Source organism: Tachypleus tridentatus, chromosome 6 (assembly GCF_004210375.1).
Source record: "Tachypleus tridentatus isolate NWPU-2018 chromosome 6, ASM421037v1, whole genome shotgun sequence".
In the NCBI taxonomy this organism is placed as follows: Eukaryota; Metazoa; Arthropoda; class Merostomata; order Xiphosura; family Limulidae; genus Tachypleus; species Tachypleus tridentatus.
The window spans coordinates 68,761,547-68,785,389 of record NC_134830.1 but is presented as its reverse complement, the minus strand read 5'-3'; the positions used below and the strand labels follow the sequence as shown (position 1 = coordinate 68,785,389).

Genomic DNA, 23,843 nt, shown 5'->3' with positions numbered 1-23,843 from the left:
GTCATACATACGAAATGAGGTGAGCTAGAACAAAAGCTCAAATTCCAAATGGTGAACATATAAAGAAACTCTTATTCAAAACTTTAAAATAAAGCCAAATTAAGTTCAACTGAAAAAGTACACATTAAAGAGTTTTAAACTGAAAAAATGTATCTTAAAAGATAATTCCTAGTTGGAAAAAAACAACTGACTCAAGGTCAACCAATAGCAAAGTACTGACTGATAATACTGGCCAGAAACCAATCATTATCTTTTGGATTACTGGGATCAAAGTTGACTGAAAAATCATGCATAATGTTTGTGCAAAGTCCTCATTGGTTACTATCGACAAAATATAGCCTGGTACAGATAACAGGTACCCTAAAGCTTGATGTAACAATTATTTAACACATTTTTTTTGTATACGAGGTCTTGATTTAATTAAGAAACATGGTAGATAAATTTACAATCAGAATATACAACAAATGAGTTTTAGTTAGTACCAAAATATAGACTGATAAATTAATTTAAAGAATAAACAAAAATTATTTAAAACACTTACTTGATATTTGGATTAACAATATCATTTCTAAAGTCATATTCTGCTAACAATGGGTAGTCAAGCTCTATGCACCTATGATAGAGAAAATTTATAACACCAATTTATTGCATTGTACTAATCAGACATTTTCCTTTTACCTATGAGTTTCTTTTTCTTTTGGTTTACAAAATTAAATCATATGTAATTTTTCACGTACTAAAATGCCACAAATTTTTAGACCTAAGAACACATGAAACATATCACACCTTTTTACTGCTACTTGAAATAATCCAGACCAAATATAAAACTGTTCTATTTACCAAACAAGTACACCAAGCCAATGAGCCCAACTTATTAATCAAAATTATTCATTTAGTGTAAAACAGGTCTTGTTGTGAAATAATATCATGAACAAAATTAAAACAGAATAGAATTAAAATGAAACATGTATTTTCTAGTTTTTAATTCACACTTTCTGCCCACTACAGAAAGTGATTTATTATGTAAATAATACACCAAAAGCTTTTAGCACCTGAAAACTTGTCATCTTATGTTGATAACTGTTTTAAAACAATACAAGATCAGTAATAACATAGACTGCAAGCTTATAGTAGAGTGAATTAAGGAAATGTTTCAATATACAAAAACACATCCAGTTACAGAATGAAGGATTGAAATGTATTTGACTGTTTAACATTTTATCTGTTTAAGGTTTTGTAATATGACATCTAAAAGCATCAGGTACACTAAATATATTAGAATGACTGACATCAATAGTCAATGTATAAAAACTTCTGAAACATGTTCATTCTGGGGATGCAGCAAGGTTTCTTACCAGAATAAGTTAAAACCTCTGGTTCTCTCTATTAAGGAAAAGAGACGGGAAGAACACAAGTTCAACATTTGGAAAAAGAAAGGTTAGGCTCCAATTAACTATTCTATTTTTATAGCAGGGTTACCAGCTGATGGAATGAATTTCCACTGGTAATAGTCAAAGCTAGCACTTCATAATACTTTAAGACGGGAACATTATTTCCTGAGAAATAAATTATGGGTTTCATTTTAATTTCTTTTGTTGTTATAGGATTGCAGAGACAGTCTAAGTACCAAATAATTCTTTATTTTCCTTACCTTAAAACAATGAAATCAGTATAATATGTAAAGATACCATGAACAAGTTAGTAACATTAAACCAAGCTGTCATGCTTCACTATTAAAGCCATTAATCTCAAATACACACTTAGAAACAGTGGCATATAATGCTAAGGAACAAATATTGTAGCATTTCTTCTCGACATATTAAAGATTGCAATTAAATAACTATTTATTTATTTATTCTTTAAATTAGATAATTATTAATTAAATAACTATTTATTCTTCAGGGGCAAAATTGGGAAAAAAGGTCCATCTTTCAAAAGTGTTCACTTTATAGGACTTATATTTCATATTTAACTTCTTGAACCTACATGTTTTAGAACATCATGAATTAAATACCAGAAAATCATATAATTTATCTGTAGGGTTATTTTCATATTAGTAGTTTAAGTATTGTCACTAGTACACGAATTATTTTTCCAGGCTCACAGTAACCAACATTAATTAATAGCTACACAAGACTTGCCTTTCTTGTGCTGGTGTCACTTTTGTAGTTTTCCTAAAATTGTGAAATTCTAATTATATGAATATCAAGCATAAGTAGAATCACTTACAGTAATTAAAGATTAACATTCTAATGTAATTCCAATAATTGCTCCAATATTATCAGCTACAGCAGAAACTTCCAAGTCTGAAAAAAAACTATTCTTCTGATACATGTTATTTTGCAATTTTATACATTCAAAGCAACTTAAAGATGGCTACAAAGTGTAGATCTACATCTAAGAACATCTGAAAAATGCCAATCACATAACTTTACACCTTAACTAAGATCATCTTGAATACAATTGCAACTGCTCCCTTCACCTTTAATTAAAATACTTTATTTTATATATTCTTGAAATCACTTGAATAAAGCTACAAAACTACAATAACAAATTTATTAATAATTAATTCAATACAAACTTCTGAAGCATGTTGATGTTTCAAATTATATTAATCATTAATAATTAACAAGTTTGTTGATGTTGAATATTCACATAAAGATACATAAGGTCCATTTACATTAGTCATCCTTAATTTTGAACTGAGACACTAAAGCACCTACTGTTAACTCTTGGGCTCTTGGATTTAATCATCATTCCTATAATATACCCACAACCCTGATTGCACAGCACAATTTTATTGTAATAAGATACAAATACTGTACTCTTAGATGCACAGTTCAGCATACTAACTATTAAGTCACACTCTGTGGGTATTATTTAGCCTACACATAAAACTTAATCATTAACACTTTAAAAGTGTTATGAAAAGCTAATACAAAAAAACTACATTTGATATTTGCTTACAGTAACAGAAAGTGAAATATACTAACATTACACAAGTATTCAAACACTGACCCTTGTTTTATAAAACAGCTGCTGTTACATTTTACTATATTACTCCACATTTGTTAGTATGAGCCAATTAAATAATTTACAAAATACATGGAGAAGTTGAAATTCAGTATGTAACTCCTTTATCACACTTTTAAAGCTATTAATATTTCTCATACTATAAATACAATTAAAATGGTGGTAAATAGAGAGAAGATACGCATATCATATGAATTCTCATTAAAATACATTTATTTAATGGTCAAAATGTCCACCTTGGCACACCTTTTAAATGCTATATTTTATTGCATTGGAAAAAAAAAGGATGAAACAGTTTAAAATTTAAGATGTACTTTCTACAAATTATATACCTTATAAAAACACCTTAATTTTATATGTGATATTAGAATGAATTCATAACTTTCAAAATTCAAAAGGATTAAATTGTGATATGATTTAACAAACAATTAAAAATGCTTGCATTTTTTATAATAGATTTTACTTATTAATTTGTATGGCTTCCTATATTTCTAAAACTTAGTTTTCATTTTTATAAAAATATAAATTTGATCTCTTTTTAAATTCAAAAGGCACCAAAAGTAGCTTCACCTTTTTTACAATCACTAGTCTACACTAAAAATAACCTTATCAATAAAGCTTAAAACTTCTTAATTAGAAAGTTTTATCAAATATACTAAATTTTTAAGCTGTTTTATACTTATTTACATAAGTGCTTAATTTCTTCTCAATGACTTTCTTTGACCATTCAAACAATTAGTTAAGGTCTAATATAAAAACTGCTTAACCAACAGCCTTGATAGTGAAATGAAACTTAATAGGTATAGTGTAAAAGCACTTAAATGAGCCCACTTCATTTTTGTTTAACAAAAAACTTTCTTGTTTCACTGCAATGTCATAATTCAAATGAAGTATAAGATGATAAATCACACTTTTCAGAAACTGCAAAGACAAAAGCTACAATTGTCACAGAAATTAGTCATGGTTATCTTTGCTTCTATCAACATATTATCAAGTTCAGTTTTTATCACTTTGTTCTGATCTCTAGCATGAATCTATTGACCTAAAAGCAATACACTTATACAGTTTACCAGAAAATAAAAGATATTTCATAATGTGTTTAGATTAGTAGCCCGTGATTTCTCAAAACTGAGGTACAGATAGTTGCATCACACTATGGCAACTAATATGGGCAAACAATAACTTACTAAAATTGACAAATACTATATTTGTATTGAAGGTACAAGATCAAGTTTATTCTATTTCGTTCCAAATTATTTAATTTCCTATAGCTATACTATGCATGCAGTATTAACACCAAAAATTTAGGAAAGTCAAAAACTTCAATAATTTCATTCAAAGTGAACTAAAATTAATCCAAGATCATAATTTGCATATTTAAAATTGCTTACGTATAACATTAAATTAAAAGAATTTTTCATTAAATAAATTTCAAATTGAAAGTTTTATTCATGTGTGGAAGAACAACTACATATTTATTTTCTGTAATGTTTTAATTCAATGATATTATTTTGCTATTGTGATGAGATATACCCATCAAAGCATGGAATAGTTAATACAGTTACATCAGTGACACTGTATAACTTGCCATTTAATATAGCATTGAAAAATGTCTTGCTACCAATTAAGGACTTTCAGTTTTTGATAGCTAGTAGGATTAGAACATTTGCCATATATTGTTTAAACTTATGCATACTGATACCAATAGTTCAATTCTTCAAATTTTACAAAGCAGTTATTTTACAATTATAATAACGCAACATCATCAACTACAAACTTTACACAGTTTTTCACTCAAAAATGTTATCATACCTCTTCTGTAAGTTTTCTATCTTTTCCTGATCCACTTCAAAAGAAACAAGTTGCAGATCCTCCACTTCATCTTCATCCTGCTCCATCTTTTCATAGTAGTTGTAAATGTCATCAGGAACAGTGGTCTTTTCATCATTAGGAAGCTTGTCTTGACTTTCCAGACTGGTCGATGCCAAAGCAGGCTTGCTTTTACTAAACTAAGTTTTATAACTTAGAATGTTAGAACTTTTATTAGTAAAGTAAAAGTTGTTTATTTTCTGTACCATTTGTTACCTGTTGGTTATTTTAAAGCACTGATAGATAAAACTCAAACATCAAGAAATTTATTTAAAAAATGAAAAATGAATTTTAAAGCATAGCAAGTATGTATGTGTGACTGCTTTACAACAAATATTGATAAAGTGATAAAATATTAGGCTTATAATAACAAACCTTTAAAAGAAAATCTGCTACAATTAACCTCATCTTCTTTATTAACACCATGAAAAACAAAATAAAAATGTTTTATTCACCTGAGGTACTTCTAACCGTTTTTCTTGAGTAACTGAGAGACCTTCGTCATCTAGTTCACGTCTAAGACGACACTGTTGAATCACTGGGTCTTTTAACAGCTTCTGAAGGACATCCTGGAAAATTACAAATAGAAGATTTATTTTTCAAAAAAATGGATGAGTAGTAAAACTATTTTCAAGCCTGTTTTCTTATTATAATTGTTTATTATGTAAGCAACAATTTAATATACACGTGTTATTTTTGGTATCGCAATTTCCTGCCTTACAGTTTTGTTATTACATATCCATGTACCTTTGAAGTGCTAAAGACATTTAATTTTAAACCAGTCTAGAAATAATATTCTTTTCATATTAAAATTCATTTTGCATCATGTGTGCATGTGTGTGTTTATACATCATATATTTATAAAAGTTAATGTTTGATAACAAGTAAATCTGATTTTATTTAAAATGATGCAAGTTATACTGAAATTGTTACTTTTCAGCTAAAATTAATAACCTATAACTATTCTGTACAAAACACTGAGAAATAATGGATGTGAGGTATTGCACTGAGTAAACAACTGAAATTACTTCCTCAAACAACTTAAAATCTGATACCTAAGTAGTGTATTTCTTTTTGTTCCTTGTTTATTATATTTCCCTTACTGTAGTTTATTTAATATTTTATACTAGTTATAGATATATTTAATTCTATACTTTGCTATTAAAGATTATGTTTAAACTCTACAGACAATATGATACCATAAGCTATCACTTATGTTTGATTATATTTAACAAATACTTTGACCAATATTTGAAGCTTAAAGCTGCAACTTTGTAAGTAGATGTGGCAGTTAAGATTTCCTAGTCACAATTTTATTTTCCATAAACAAGGGCATGTGAATTTAAATTAAGCTTAAAACACTTTGAAATAAATCTGTGTTAGAGTAAATGTGTTGAAAAATGTTTAAACTGAAATTAGCCAGAATGAAAAAATACACTTACTGGGAAAGGACTCTCCACATAGTAACGATTGTGTTTCAACACAAGTTTTATCTTCCCATAACTTACAGTACACATCTGAGGAAATAAATGAACACGTAGAACTAAATTCACATAGTCACCTTAATATTGTTTTGTATTACAAGGATACTAACTATTATAAATAAAGTCCAAACATTACACATTAAATGCTACAAAAAGATAACCAAAATACCCTAAAATAACTCAAAATTATAAACTTCATTATTTTTCAATTAAACTGTAATTTTGCACACATAAGATAAACTAAAATAATTACTTTTTCTTAGTTTATTCAATTTTATCAAGTAGTGCTCATCAGTTAACCCTACAACTTTGAAATTGCACATACCTTAAATATATGTTACAGAACATATAACTTATTTTACATACACATTATAAATGTAGCCCATTATTTAACAAAAGGATTATATGATATATACATCAGATTATGTCAAGTGCAGTCAATTTGGGCAAAAAACATCTAGTGCAAGAGTATTGCACAATAGTTTTCATTTCATATGTTGTGCACAACAGACTGTGTGATCAACAAGTTCAGTCAGCCTGAGCAAAAATATCCAGGGGAAATACCTTGTAAAAGTATGGAGTATGTCAAATGTGATCCATCCTGGCAGAAAACACCCAGTAGAAGCAACATGCACAAGACTGATGCATTTGATAAACACCCTGAATGGAGCATATTATAATAATGTATAATATGATAAATAATGACAATAGCCCTCTTCTCATAGAATGGGTACCTATAACTATGAAGTTTGTTTTATCATAGAAAACCCACTCCAAAGGAAACATCTATGGCCCACCACACCAGCAACTTGGAACCAAAAGCATTTGTGATTTGGGTATGTTTTTTAGAGCAAAGCCACATCAGGCTATCTGCTGTGTCCACTGAGGGGAATCAAACTCTTAGCTTTAGATTTGTAAATCTGAAGAGTTACCAGTGTCTCATCAGCAGACAAATTGGAAGTGGCAAGAACTCCTGTGCTCCACAAGTAGAAAAGGGGAAGTACTCATTATGGAATCCAGAGAAATGATGCACTGGAAACAGTGCAACAGGTGTCTGTGACTCTTTATTTTGAAAAGCAGAAGTGCCCCATTTGTAAGAATCATGATTAGTAGAGGTGGGCAGAAATCTCTATCTGTTTTACTCACAAAGTCCATTAGTGATGGTCTTTTATATATGAAACAGCGATACAGAAAAACTATATAGATATATATATACACTACCAGATAAATCGCTAGTGGTATTATGGAGACACTCAATCTTCACAGTGAGCATTATGGAAATATATGGATTTTGTGCCAAGATATAATATTCAGCATACATAACAAAGCAGCATCCATTAGCAGGTGGTATTCTGAAATATGATATATATCAATTATTGAAGGTAAAGATAAAAAATATGTCAATCTACCTCAGGCAAAGGTGAACAGGTGTGTGTAGAATTGCCATCATAGGAAGACACAATGCAGAAAAAGAGTGACAGATGTACAGGGAGTTGTCCACATGCCAGCCTTAACAATCTCCTCTAAAATACAGAGGTTGTGAGCAGCTAAAGACATATTTAGATGAAATATTTGGCATAAATAAATGTAATGTAGGAAGCAACCATCCACAATCAAGTCAGAATCCACCAGTTGGAGTGGCTGACAAGCCCATCCATTGAGCAAAACAGGTGAAAAGATCATAGGAAACAGAAAACTTCAAAGGAACAAAAAGATAGGAGCAAGAGCCACAAAAGGATACAATACAAGCCATATAACATGGCAAATAAACTGAAAAATGCAGATGATCTGGACCCAAACAGGAAAACAGGCAAGAAAGAAAGGCAAGGAAAGAAGAGAAGAGGCCTAACAACCTTCCCAGGCAACTGACGTCCTGAAAAGGAAGGCTCAGCCAGGATAGCAGATAACACATGAAAAATAGTAAAGGATGAGGAAAGCACGAACGGCATAAATTGTCAGGCAAGCATAAGATGCAAACTAAAGCCTATACTCCCCCATCAGACATTGTGAACTCTAAAACCTAGAGACTAGTATTCTACTTATGATGGAAATTTCAACATCCATCAATCAAGTCTACAATTTATATGAACAAAGCAGAATTTGGAAAAAAGCATTTCTAACACAAACAAATAAAAACAATGGAAATCATACATTAGAGGTTGAAACTGATATAAAACTGGGATAAAGCATAATCAAAATCTTTTAGTTTCATGGGGAAAGTTAAAGCATATCAATATACTAAAATGCCAATCAAGAAATTGAGGATTGTGTTGCAATGATGGAGGGAGTTACCTCTGCTGTTATAGATGGCACAGCATGATTGGTGAAGAGTAGTTATATGCAGAGATGCCAACTATTTCAAATGACTGAGCGTAATGACTGTAGACAGAGCCCTTTATCATTTGCAGCTACTAGGCCTGACCAATGTCTATAAGCTGTAGTTTTGATTCTAGCACAGCCATATGTTTTTGCTATATCAGAGTCTGGGAACATTTTTCTGAATAGATGTCCTGCATGATCAGCTACAACTAGGGGTAAATTATGAGCAATGACGAATTGCGTGAACATTACTTCTGCATTTATGATTTTATATTCTGAATTCTTACTCATAAATGTCATTATCTGCATCGTTTCTGTCTTCGCCTCAGCCTTTTGTTGGTGAGATGCCAATTTTGTATATCTGGAACAATCGTTTATCCCGCCACGTGCCACAGAAAAATCGATGTGACAAACTGTACAAAACGCATGACTTTCACTGACTTTTGATGCAATGACCAGATATTTTGCACTATACTCTTTCCTAAATTTTTGATTCACAGTTTTAGTCCTTTTAGATTTGCCAGAAACAAGACAATCTGGTGAATGAGGCCTCTTTTTTTCCATCTTGTGAATGATTGCATTGGTATTTCTATGCCTCTATTGGCTGACAAGTTCTGATGACATAACTATGGATTCCCCCACATACACAGTATGGAGAAGCACCGCACTCAAACTATTAGTAGACGTCAGAGATATATATATTTTTTATTATTTCAAGCACAAACATGATTATCGCAAGTAGCCATTTGGACTATGTCTTTTATTTATTATCAAAATTTATTTGTATCTCACTAGAAATTTTCACCCCTTTCAAGCCCTGGGATCAATTTATCACTTTATTGTATAGGTCAATATAATATATAATAATTTGGGAGTTGCAACAAGTCATAATATTTGTCTATATGAGCATATAGTCATAATGTATACACCAAAATCGTAATGATTACACTCAAATCTTAATGGTTGGCATCTCTGTATATGCTCAGTAAGTGTTGCTGCAAATGCACAAAAAATTAAGGGTCGCACTGAAGAAAAATTTTAGCAATGCTAAGATGGTAAATCAAGGTAGTACCATTTCAGAAGTTTGCTATTACTTTGAAAGATTATTGCAGAAGCATCAGCCTCACTAGCAATAAAAGAAAAAAAAAAATGCATTTGAAAATAAATTTCCTTTAATAAATATTCTTTTCAAGTTTTAGATCTTTGATTATAGTAATTACATTTTCTCATATATATATATATATATATATATATACAACACAAAAAAATGAAATACCACTTAAATATACCATCTTTTATATGTTATTTTAAATTCTGGAAAAAACTCATCAAAAGGTGAATACAAAAGGTATGCAGCAAGCTACATAAAAACCTTATTAATATAATATTGAATTGCAACTTTTCATACAGAATTTGTGCTTCCAGCCAAGTTGTTCTAAGATGTCTCCTTATATCTACGGGCTAAACATCAGAAATAACTGAACTTTTATTCAAACAGCTAGTGCTAAATTTCAAGCCCCGAAGATGCTATGCATGTAGAAAGGAGAAATAATTTACTGAAAATAATATACTTTTAAACAAATTACTGTAATAGTTATACACAGACCACAACTATATTTTTCAAACAGATGTCACAGCACTACAGCTTTTGGAATAATGAAAGTGATATACTTGCCCGATTCTTCTGGCACGAATTTTTTAATAAAACATAAGAAGCCATGGAAATTTACAGTATAATAAATACACCATTATGTAAGTAGAGGAACTGGTCACAAATAATGACAAAAAATTAAAATTATTTTTATATTTCAATTACAACACCCCAGCTAAAAAGCATTAGATAATATTGGTTCCATGATGAATGAATATTACCATTAAGAAAATTTACTAAACTTACAATGTGTGTATGTTTACAGTTGTGATGATATTAAATATAATGGAAATTTTTCTTTAAACCACACACAAGTACATAATTTTGTTGTGTAGAAATGTTTGTAAACAAGTGAGTAAGAGGATTATACTTATTTTATTTAATTACTATGGATGGAAATAACTAAACTATATTAAGTATCTTGCACAAGGATAAAGTAATATTTTTATAAAAATGCACAAACCTTTTAAATAGTTCCTTCTAATAACAGCTGAGAAAAAAAAACTGATAATTATTCTTTCTGTTAATATGCACAAAGCACAAAAATAATTCCTACCTTGATAAACTCAATAATTCCCTCTGGAATGGATGTCTTACTCAGCCTTTTTAAATATTCAATGATGTCATTAGTTTGCAGGCCCACAGACACTGCAGCATAGAGAGAGTAGGCTGTAAGTTTGTATTCATGGATGTGTTCTGGTCGGCACACTGGCTACAAAGATAAGAATAGACAAATTATGAGACTAATCTTAAAATATTAAAAAAACTAGATTAAATCTGTTAAAGCTCTAAAATATCTTGCTAAAAGTATTAAAATCACACTTGAAACTAACTGTTGTCTATACCAAGAAAATGTTAGATGGGAAATACTTAAGCATTTAATTGATTTCTGACCTTTCTAATAACTTAACTATACAAACTACAGAAACATTTTGTTGCCTGAAAATCTTAGGACTTTCTTCTTTATCAATTAGTTCTCCAGTTTTGAAAAGTATTACAGACTCAGGAAAAAATGGATAAAAAAAGACTTACTTATTATACCAATTTTAGTTTTAGCTAACAATATTTGTGGTTGATTAGTATAAAAGAATTTTGTAACAGAATGTTACATCTTTTTTTAACTTTATATGTAACGAATACATTCATATTTCATGAAGTATACTAATGCCATTTTGTTATTATATTTTTACACTTTTCTTACAATACATAGAATTATTACACACACAAATAATGTGTATTTCTGCAGCATTTCTTTCTTTAACAGTAGTTAAGACAATATCATACTAACAAGATATGGATCATCCTATATCTTTACTATTAACTGTGTTATTAAAAAACAAAGTTAACATTTTCCTAACCTAGAAAATGTATTTCCAATATTCACTTCCACAGAGAGAAATATTTCCTTATGCATCTGCCTACAAGATTTGCATGCCACTAAGCTTGAGTTAACTCTTGCCTCAATTCATGTGTTTTATGTAAACTGTACTGGGAAGTGATGATGTCATTGTGAAACAACAGCTCTTCACCAACAAAAAGATGACAGACTTTATGCACAGTAACTCCCTCTCTGCACTTCCATTAGGAACAAACCCGTTCTTATATGAGGCAAGGAAAAAAATTCACAAGAAGTGTGGAGGTCAGGTGGGAATATGTAAAAAGGTGAGTGTATATCACATACACTTGCAGCTTAGGAAAATGTTAACTTCCAAAACAAAACTCACCTCTCACATAGAAATGCTGGAATTCCACACTGAAGTGGTGAAGGAGCAAGTGCAAACTTTACCTAGATGAGCTATCTATAGAAAGTGCCCAAACGAAAGTCCATAGTGTGAAACACTTGATGAAAAACTCATGAAGGAAAAAGGAAAATGAGCCTGAATTATTACAGGAATGGTCAGAATGTAATCATGGCCATCTGAATGCCTGCACACAAAAAAACGAGAGCCAGTATGTGTAGTGTAACTGGGACTCAATCAGGCCATATGATGTATGCTCATCTCAATTCTACTGGATAAATTCTTCCTGCAGAAGAAAAGCAAAGTAACTATTTAATGGATGACCCATACTACACTGAGAGAACCATCACTGCTTTGTTTCTCACTGTATTGTACAAAGTCTAACAGGCGAGGAAAATGTTCAATACATCAATCATAAAAAAATAGTAAAAAAAAACCTAAATGGAGACAGCTGAAGGAGAAAAGAAAATGGGGAGAGATGCAATGTGAAAGGGGAAGAAAATAAAAAAAAACTGTCAGCATAAAATAAAACCAACTGCAAACAATAAAGAAACAAGTAGCCACAAGGTCATATGTGACAGGATAGTAAATGATAAGAATAAAGATAAAAAAGATGTCAGATAGAGAAACGATGAGATAAAAAGTAAGTCCTGAAACCTAGAATGGAAATGTTAGGCATAGAAAGATTTAGACATGGAATATAAGTCAGAGAAAAAGGTCAAGAAAGAAGAAAAACCTGGAAAGATAATCAGGGATGAATGGCATCATACAGTTCAAGTCCAGGTCTCCAGCAAGAAATGAACACCATCACGGACCTCTGAGCAAAAAAATGGAGCCTGACAAAAACCATGTATACAAGTAAGGCATACAATAAAAAGAAATGCAATGTGATCCAACAGTTGGATGAAAAGTAAGGAGTGATAAAGCATAAGTGAAATAGCTAAGTTGGCAAAGAATATGGAATGAACTTCTGCAGAAAACCTCTATGGAGCACAATAAAGTATTTCAAACAAAAGGTGGAGGGAGGACAAGGAATAGAGAAGAATAGTGGGGAAAAGACAAACATTTGGAACCAGTAAACAAAATAGAAGGCAAGGGGTACAATCCCCCAAACAGGCCAAATATACACTAAAGACAGGAAATCATGAAAGGAAACAGAATGTCTACATGTCAGTACAAAAAAAGTCTCAACTTGAGGGACACAACACATTTGAGTGTGAGAGGGAAGATTCAGAAAAAGGAAACAGTATAAACCTTAATAACAAACAAAGAGAAAACATAAGGTAAGCCCCAAGAATGTGGTTTATGGAGTGAAGATAAAGCAATACAAAAAAACACAGGTGAAATATAAGGAAAGTAATGTACCTGGGAATAAAATCCAGAAAAAGATTGGAAGGTTAGGGTCATTTCTCAAATAAGACATCACCTAAAGCATATCAGGTTACATTCATAGAGCAATAAATCATTCCCAATTGAGAAGAAAAACAATAGCTAATGGGAAAGTTCCTATAGCCCTATAAGCATGTGTTAATCTATAACACATTAGGCAAAGGCTGTAATTTCTCCAACAGGCTAATGAGCTTCCAGAAGTCATAGTATAAATAAGGCTTGAATGCAGAACACTTTTACTTACATAGGACTAAGAATAAGTCACTGTCATTTGAAAATTCATGATAAAAAAAAATTAAATTTCTGAAACAAAAGCTAAAGATTTGAAAACCAAAATTTTGTTAACAAATGCAAATCTCATCAAGTTGAATTCAAATGAGAAATTTGAAGATTTCTGTTGAATGCAGTACTGAATATAAGAATGAAGTTATCATGAGTGAAAGTGAGAACATCCACAATACATGGTGGTTTGTCTCCCTTGTATTGATAGAAGGCTATTGATATATAGTGACACTATCATGTACCAGGGCAGTTCATGTTAAACATGTAAATGTAGGTGAGAGTTAGCTCAAGGGTAGCAGCTTGCAAATATCATAAACAGAAGCATGTGAAAAGTAGTACTTCCACCTGAGAAATTAGTTATTGTCTTGCAAAATATCATATTATCAAGTTCTTGACCATTGTGGAATCCTACTTTTCATTTGTATAACTGCAGTATTATAAACAATTCTTACTATCTATATAAACTCAAAAGTAAAATGATATGGTATTTTATAGAACAAACAAAAACAAAACATTTCAATGATAATGCTATATTGCTGAATATATGATTTCATATTAGAACAGTTTTAAACATACATATGTTTCTTTATGTAAACTGAATAATAGTTAATGAAATTCATTTCTATCTTGTTCTTCACAGTACGTTGAGGGTTCATAAACATCAAATTTTCTAAAAAATTAATTGCAGCTTTAACATTGAAATTTTATATTAAAATAAAATATTGCACAATTTTTTGTTCTGTTATTCAAAATATGAAACATTTAAACATGTAATGATTTTTAAAGTTATAATTTGGAATTACAGAGCATTACTTTAAATCAATGTTTTGCCCTTAATATAAATATTCTCTACATGAAACTATGTTGGCCAGTTGCTCTCAGTTGCAGCATCACATGATACCATAACACATATCTCCCAGTTATGAGAAGGTGGGTAATAATGTACTTGCTTGGAATTAATTTTCATTCTAAATATGTAAAATTCAAAAATGATAGACTTAACTCCGAAATATTATCAGACGAGATACCTACACTAATATGGAGCAATGAACCAAAGAGTGTCATAATAAAAAAAATATAAAACCAAAGCAATAAGCACTGGACTAAATTCATCTGGGAAAACTGAGTGAAAAGGATCAGAAATGTTGACATCAAAATGCAAAGGCATTCTTCTCAACAGATTACCTATTTATCATAAATACTGTTATAAAGAGAAAAGTGGTCCTGCAGATAGAATGAACAACTTGAGGACAATGCAATGGAAATAGCCATATAAGGTAGTAAGAGAAGGTAAAAATGACACTGTACAACATGCTTCATCCAGGTCGGACCTATGAGAGACAGGTTAGAAAATGAACATCACATCTCGAATGTCTCAAAATGCTGAACAAAGGCGTGTGTAAATGTGGGAAAACAAATCTGTCGAGGCATCATCTACCACCTAATGGTGGTATTTACTTATATGGTGGTATATACACTATTTACTTCCACACAACATTACTTTCTCACAGAGGCTTAACACAGAGTGTAGAATGATATTTAGGACAACTGCTGGGGTAAAGACATGAATGAAACCACCTATGAAAACTTTTACATAAGAAGAAGGATGATATTTTTTTTAGATGTAATCAAACTTACTTAGAGTATCATCATAAGAGGCAAATTAATTCCAAAAGCTGAGGAGACAGTGAAGCAATACAAAACAGAAAAGATCAGAAATGTTTCAAACTTAAGCAAGGAACACTTTTCATAATTCTTGTGTATGAGATTAAAAATATCAAAATTCCATCTCTATAAAGGTCTTAAAACAGAAATCATGTATCTGTCCTACTTAAAGAAAATAAATATTCTCCTCACCTCAGCTATTGCTATCAAAAAATCATGAGTATGCTTGTATACAGGTGAGAATGACTCAAGGAAAATATGTCCATCTGGAGCCTATTAAAAATAACAAAATTAATTGAAAACTCTCCCAATAATACAACCAATATTTTTTCACTTCAATAATTAGGATACCAAGAATAAAAAACAATTATTTAATATAAAAAGAAATCAATTAAGTTCAATATTATTTACAAAGTACTTGATGAAAAACAAATATATATATATGTAAAAACGGCTCATTTGGGTTGAGAAAATATTCTTCATAGAGGAGCGAACAATGTTTCGACCTTCTTCAATGACCGCCCCTCTACGTAAAATATTTTCTCAACACAAATGAGCCATTTTTACATATATTTCTCTACAAGTGGGTTTTCTCAACATCACTGAAAAACAAATATAATATCTTAAAACACACCTTGAATTACATTCGTAATTATAGTAGTCACTGTAACTTGTTATTTGTCATATTAATAACTTAATTAGCAAAAGTAACTCCATTTTAATTTTTTTTTAAATTCATAGTAAATTTTGAAGTGCTATAAGCTTTCACTTTCTTACAATTTTTAAAACAAATTCATACACTTGAGTATATCCTAATTTTTCAGCCACTAATTTTGTAATTTTGCTACCAATCACTTAAAACATAGTAATCTGACCTATTTTTCAGCTTTATTAGTAATTAATACAAACATAAACACCTCACATTTTTAATGCATGCAAATTCACAGAAGAAAAATACAAACATTATATACTTGATAGAAAAAGAAAGTCGTAAAACACCTCTGAAAATTACTTTATTAGAGTAGTAATGTACTATATTTACTTATTATTACAATCTAATAACTAGGTAATCATAATACACTTAAAAAAATTATAATATTGTAGCCTACATTAAAAAATATGATGGCACATGCAGTCTTAAGTTTTGAATATCAATAAATGGCATCCAATAGAAAAAAACTGTCAATCCCTGCTACAAAATAATGAAACTGTAGTTACAGCCACCCTGCTATGACAAAAAAATGAAAACTCACTGTAATTTTGACTAAACCATTACTGATCTTCAATCATATTTTTTTTAAATTCTCAATAATTATTATGAGATTTATTAAAATATGTTCAAAATCTTGTAAGATCCTGACAGACAATTTTGTCCACAAATCTACAAATAACAGTTAGATAACAGAATTTCAACCACATATGAAGTAACAAAAACCATGCACTAGCTACCAGTAATTAAGAAGTTGGTTAGTTGGTTGGTGAATTTGGTGTTTTATGGAACAAAGCAGCTAGGCTATCTGTGCAAAACATCTTGTAAAAAGTTAAAGTAAATTTAGTAAAATTCATAAAAGGAAATTAAGGTAAAACAAAATAAAGTTTAACAAATAAAAACATAAATAGCACAAAACCAATGTTTACAGCTAGTCTACAATGTTAAGAGAAAAACTACAGTAATACAAGTTGTAGAGGACTTTCTGCAGCATAATTGCCAGGAAGACTAACAGATAAGTACAAAAACCACCTTCAGTCACCTGAAGTTGGCCTTTCCAGTCCTGGTTCTGAGTTATTTAACGTTATGGCCATTTTCAAAAAGTAATAAAAGTTTTGAAAGACTTTTAGCAAAATGTTCATAATAACTCACCAGGATGACTAACAGGTAGTTCAAACAGCAGCATTAGTCACCTAAATTGGCCTTTCCAGTCCTGGTTTCAAGGGTTTTGACATTTGGGCCATTTTCTAATTTCAAATCAAACTAGATGGACAGTGATCCTTAAAAGGAATCACATTAAAAAAAATGTCTAACTTATAAATTAAAAAACTTAAATGGCATTAAAAAGATTAATGGCCTTTAAAAAACTAAAAACATTTCCAAGATGGACAGTGTCATCATCACCAATAACACTGTCTAACGTTATGGACAAACCTTGGGACAGAACATGTTTAAAATAATGCTATCTTTGAGAGTCATAATGACAGCAAGAAAGTAAAATGTGGCTTATTGTGACCCGAATGTTACACAGACTACACATTGATGCATCAGTTCCAAATAAAAGAAAATGATGAGATAAAAAACTGTGACCAACTCGAAGTCCAGTTAAAACAACTTTCTTTTTCTGATCCTTATGGAAGCAAAACAGCCAAAGTCCAATACAGGGTTTTATTTGGAAAAGCTTGTTTTCACGTTGCTCACTCCAAGTCAACTGCCACCTGGCATGGAGCAGAGCTTTGAATACAGGACCATAGTCCATGTATGGAACAGGTACAGCAGTGATAGTGCCAGACCAGATAAATTGGATAAAAGTAGATGTTAACGATAACTGGGCCAGTTGGTTTTGAATATCAGTGAGAACAAAGTGAAGCAATCCCAGGGTCAGTAAAGAACTAAGTGAGTCAGTATAAATAGTGCAGTTTGAGTTCTGCTCAGCTTCTATGTAATCCAGGGCAAGAGAAATGGTATACAGTTCAGCAGTGAACACAGAAGCTGTAGAGAGGATTCTGTGTGCAACCACAGAACAACAAACCATGGCAAGGCTCACACAGTCACTTTATTTCGAACCATATGTATAAACAGGAGTGGAAAGATGGTTCAAAAGATGTTCAGCAAATAACAGACAGTATTTCCAATCCGGAGTGTCTGCTTTTCTCAGATGACAAAGATAAGTCACATTTGGGGACTGTAAAAAGCCACAGTGGGATGGGATGATCAATGGATAGAGCAATGTTATACAAGGACAGACCCAATTCTTCCAACTGAGCCTGGATACAAAGGCCAGAAGAAGCTATGACAAATCATCTATTCTGAAAAAGTATGGCCCACTGAGGAAGAAAAACACAATCCCAGGTGGGATGCTTTGGTAAGAAATGAAGTTTCAAAGCATATAGTAAAGAGAGTTGCAAACGACAGACGTGCAAAGAAGGTTCATGAAACTATGTATAAGCTCTTAAGTGGGGAAGTGCAGAAAGCCCCAGTCCTTGATGATGAACGGTGACCAGCATCTTTAAGACCAAAGTCCTGGCAGAGCCATAGACCAGTAATCCATAGTCGAGTTTCGAACAAATAAGAGCACGATATATCTTTAGCATAAAACATTGATTGCTCCCCAGGTGGTGGAAGAGAGAGCATGGAGATGTCCAGTGCTCTTGTACATTTGATCCAAAGCTGCTTGATGTTTGGTATGAAGGTCAGCTTATGGTCAAAGATACTCCCCAAGAACTTTGTCTCAGGGAACACAGGCAGCACAGCTTTGCCAATACAGAGTTCAGGATCAGGGTGAATACCCCGTTGACAGCAAAAATGCATACAAGTGGTTTTAGAGAGAGAGAAGGTAAAGCCATTTGCCATGGTCCACTTCAGTAAACGAATGGGGGCAGTCTATAGCTGTTGCTCAATATAACTCATGTTCAACGACTGACAGGAGATGTGAAAGTCATCGACATAGAGCTCATTTGCAATAGAAAGAGGTAACTGTTCAGTGATGGCATTAATCTTTATACTGAAAAGTGTGAAACTCAAAACACAGCCCTGAGGGGCTCCAAGTTCCTGTAGAAAAGAACATGGAAAGTGTGACACTTACACCAACATGGAATCTCCTGTCCATTAAAAAATTTTTAATAAAAATGGACAAATGGCCACATAACCCATATACATGGAGGTCTCACAAAATGCCATGCCTCCTTGTTTTATCATAAGCCTTCTCAATATCAAAGAATACTGATACAAGATGTTGTTTGAGAAAGGCATCTATAATGGACATTTCAAGTCGAATCAGGTGGTCCCTGGTGGAGCGCTGTCATCGGAACGCACACTGGGTGGATGAGAGGAGGTTGTTTGATTCAAGGAACCACATGAGATGAGCATTAACCATCCTCTCTAAGGACTTACAGAGACAGCACGTCAAAGCAACAGGACGGTAGTTTGAAGGAATCTTGGGGTCTTTCCCAGGCTAAGACAAAGGTAGGACAATAGCCTCATGCCAGGCATCAGAAAAAACATTCTCCTGCCAGATCTGGTTAGAAACAAGCAGAAGAATAATAAGAGAAGCAGGAGATAGATGGCACAGCATTTCATAGTGTACATCATCAGCTCTAACCTATGTACTGCCAGGCTGATGAAGGGCCAGTTTGAATTCCACCAGTGTAAAGGGACGATTATAATTATAGAGACAATCAACTCAAAAGGATAGAGGTGTTTGCTTTGCCTGAGTCTTGATGGCTAAGAAGGTGAAGGAAGAAGCAGAAGTACTAGATACCCAGAAAAAGCTTTCACCTAGAATATCAGCAATGCTCCAGGTATCAGCTACTTCCTGGCCATCACAGAGCAAAATCGAGAGGGGAACAGAATTATATTGCCAACTGATCTTTTGAATCTTGTCCCATATGACTTCAGAACTGGTGGTAGAAGATATGCTGGTTGTGAACTTAATCCAAGATTCCTTTTGGCTTTGATGTCTTACCCACTGAGCATGTGCATGGGCCTGCTAGAAAGCAATGTGGTTCAAGAGTGTGGAATATCTACAGAAAGTATCCCAGGCCCATTTTGAGCCTTCCGTGCCATGTGGCAGGCAGGATTCCACCACGGACAAGGATATTGTGGAAAACATGCTGAGGTTTTAGGAATATATTGAGCAGCTGCTTGTATAATACAGTTAGTTACTACTGCCACACAGTGATCTATTGATGGCTTACAGACAATAGCAGGATCAAGTTCTGTAAGAGCAGTGAAAGAGGGCCAGTTTGTGTGATCCAGCTTCCAGCAGGGCATGTGTGTCAGGTGGTATTGACCACAGCCAGTCTCTTTCAAAATTATAGGAAAATGATCACTGTCTCGTAGATTATTGTCAACCCTCCATGAAAAATGGGAGAATAGTAAAGAAGAGCAAACTGAGAGATCAATAAGAGTAGAGAATTGACTAGGTGCACAAAAATAAGTAGAAGAACTAGTACTGAAAAGAGAAAGGTTGTGATCAGAGAGAACACTCTCTACAGTGCAACCCCTCCTATCAATATCAGCACTTCCCCAGAGGGGATGATGTCCATTAAAGTCCCCCAGAATTAAAAAGGGAGATGGCAACAGTTCAATGAGAGCATCAAGGTCTGATTGATCATAGGTCTCTCCAGGCAACAGGTAAAGAGAACAAACAGTGATAGTATGACCCAAGGAAATACAGATGGCTACAGCCTCTAAGGGTGTGTTGAATGGCAAAGACAGGGTGGGCACATGCTGATCAACCAACAGTGCCACCCCTCCACACTCCTCCATCACACAGCCTGTCATTGTTGTACAAAGAAAACTACAAAAAGGTGACTGTATCAGCCAGTTTCAGAAATGTTTCCTGTAAGGAAAGACATACAACATGGTAGGAAGCAATCAGCAATCAGTGTTTTGATGCCATCCAAATTAGGACGTAAACATCGACAGTTCCATTGTATCAAGATGACCATTTTTATTTATGTGTAGCCAATTTGGGTGGAGAACCATTCTGTTTACAACTACATCTTTTTTTCTTCACTGTCTTTATTCAAGGGAGGTACATCAACCTCCATGGATCCTGCCCTGGGTCAATTGGGCAGATCTTCGCTGTTGGAAGAGGATTCCAGTGACTGAGGTCATGAACGAATGATTGTTTTGCATCTTGGGGTGGGAGAAGAAGATGTATCCGAGGAAATGCCTGTACCTGGAACCAAAGGAAATGCATCTTAGGATTTGTTTGAATGCATGTAAGGAACAAATGGGTGTTGAAGTTGATTCATCAACTTTTTTAACCATGGAGGTCAAGAGATTTTTCATTTGTTTTGAGAACAATTCTTTTGGAGGCACAGATAGATCCGTCTGCACTCCCAATATAGTAGTGGAACGAAGTGCAGCAGCATACATGCGAGATCAAGTGGTAGACAGCAACTTTCGAGCCTCAGGGTAAGTAATGTTATGAATTGTTTTCAAATGCTGCACCTCTTTTTCCTCCAACCATTAAGAGCAAGCACAAAAGTAGGATGTGTGAAAGCCATTGATACTGATGCAATGAGGGTCCATTTCACATTCATAGGCATCGTGTTCCTTGCCACCGCAACAAGCACAAATCAAGAAACCCTGAAACATGTCTTTGAGTGACCGAACTGCTGACACTGGAAACCTTGGAATGTATGGCCGTACCCTGCAATTAAGATAACCTGCCTTGATGGTGGCAGGTGGACATGGTGCTGCAAATGTCAGAATGAGGATATTGCTCAGCATCGTAATTCCATCTTTGCAAGTGGAGATACGTCTCACTGCATAAACTCCTTGAGTGAAGAAACCAGCGAGTATCTCTGACTCGGGAACGTTCTTCAAATCCCTCCCAACAATAACTCCAAGTGATGAATTCAAAGTAGCATGAGGTGTAACCTCAACAGGTATATCCCCAATCACTCATGCAAAAGGAGTTCACTGGGTTGAGATGTGAATGTTTCCACCAATATGCCACCAGATCGAAACTTCTTTACTGACTTTGGAGAGCTAGCAAGTCCCTTCTGAATAAAAAAGGGACACATTTGCCCTAAAGGTTTGTCTGAAAGAGAATGTGGCATAAGAAAATGAGGTACAACAGGTGTTACAGACGTTGAAGATTGCTGCTCAGAATCTTCAAGACATGGTCGTTTATCTATGGACTGTTTTTTCATTATTTTATTTGGAGGATCCATAATAAAAAAGGAATATTTCAGTGCCCACTGACCCCACTCACCATGGAGCCCTACAAGGGAATGCACTACAATGTAAAACAAGGACACTGCAGCAATGCCAGGATTTCATGGGCACTATACCCAAACACCAGCATCAGACACAATGTACACGACACCTCTTGAGAGCATCCAACACTGGTACTTGGTTGACCCTAGCCCAAGTGGACCAGCCGATTGACCCAAGGGGGGCCACCCCAAGGCCGCCCATCTATAGGAATTCGAAGCCAAAGTGGTGTGTTAGGGTTGGACCCCTCAACCACCAGAATCCTCTCCTCCCCTTCATTGGTCATCATGCATGGCAAACACGTGAGTAGATGTTTAGATCCCAGAAGAGGTAAACTGAAAGAACAGAACCTTCACTGGGAGGTTCCCTCACAATGTACAGGAATCCATACAAAGAGGTAATTAAGAAATCTTACTCTAATTATGGTATGGTAATTTTATTCCTAATAATTCCATCAGCATGTTCTTAAAATAACAATGTAAAAAAGATCATGAGTAAGCTCTTAAAAGCATGGTATTAATTTGACATTTGATGGTTTGCCAGTTCTTGTGAATGATAGTAAGGTTAATTCAAAGAAAACAATATTGTGTTATTAATACTTATCATAACTGTCTGATTTGTAAGTGACTAAAATAAAAATGTTAATATTCAATTCCCTTGCTTGATCTGGTTCACACCATAACACTCATTGTTTATGAAAATTGGTGATATATATAATATCCAAACCACAATGATGTCAGTCATATTACAATCACCCACACAAACTGTGCTACTTGGCAAAAACCCTCATCACCATTGGATATGGTGGATACAGTGTGGTTGGCATATTTTCTTCTACTTTCACTTATGGATTCTTAGAATTATTTCACAGAACCTTAAAAATCAAGATGTATATTCAAAATGCAACTGTGTATGGTACTCACTGGAGCATAGCTTCCACAATAAAATCAAGGAAAGGTTTAATATTCTAAGGCAGTATTATCCCATACTATAAATATTAATTTGATTTTTATAGCACAGCCACACTGGGCTATCTGCTGAGTCCAATGAGGGGAATCAAACCTAATTTCAGCATTGTAAATGAGTAGGCTTACCCTGTACCAGCGGCAGGCAGTATAAATATTAATTACTCATGATGTTCTAAAAACATGTAGGTCCAAGAAATCTTGACAAAAATGAAAAAGAAACCCTATAACCCAAGCATTTTTGAAAAGTGGACCTTTTGAAAGCACTTGGGTTATAGGGTTTCTATTTCATAAATATTAATTAGAATTTGTTTTAACACAGAATACTTATGTTTAGTGCCCTCACTCAAAGCCCCTTGGTTTTTCAAGCTAGATACAACTGATCATTCAATCAAAATTTTTAAACATTTGCCTGTGAAAAATAAGCTGATTTCAAGGTAAAAACTTTGATGAACTGCCTGTAATAAGTTCCAAAAATGCATATAATTTGAAAAAACAACAATTCAA

General features: G+C 33.2%; 1 protein-coding gene across 2 annotated transcripts in view; it reads right to left on the bottom strand.

Moving 5' to 3' along the window:
• hay (ATP-dependent DNA helicase hay) overlaps positions 1–23,843 on the bottom strand; it is a 57,446-nt gene that overhangs the window by 21,222 nt on the left and 12,381 nt on the right. For both annotated transcript variants that reach the window (XM_076505371.1, XM_076505370.1), the window contains exons 4-9: positions 15,624–15,704; positions 10,913–11,068; positions 6,345–6,419; positions 5,358–5,471; positions 4,846–5,042; positions 542–613 (exon numbers count right to left, since the gene is read on the bottom strand). In XM_076505371.1, the coding sequence (XP_076361486.1) occupies positions 542–613; positions 4,846–5,042; positions 5,358–5,471; positions 6,345–6,419; positions 10,913–11,068; positions 15,624–15,704 (695 nt within the window). The remainder of the gene's footprint in view (positions 1–541; positions 614–4,845; positions 5,043–5,357; positions 5,472–6,344; positions 6,420–10,912; positions 11,069–15,623; positions 15,705–23,843) is intronic.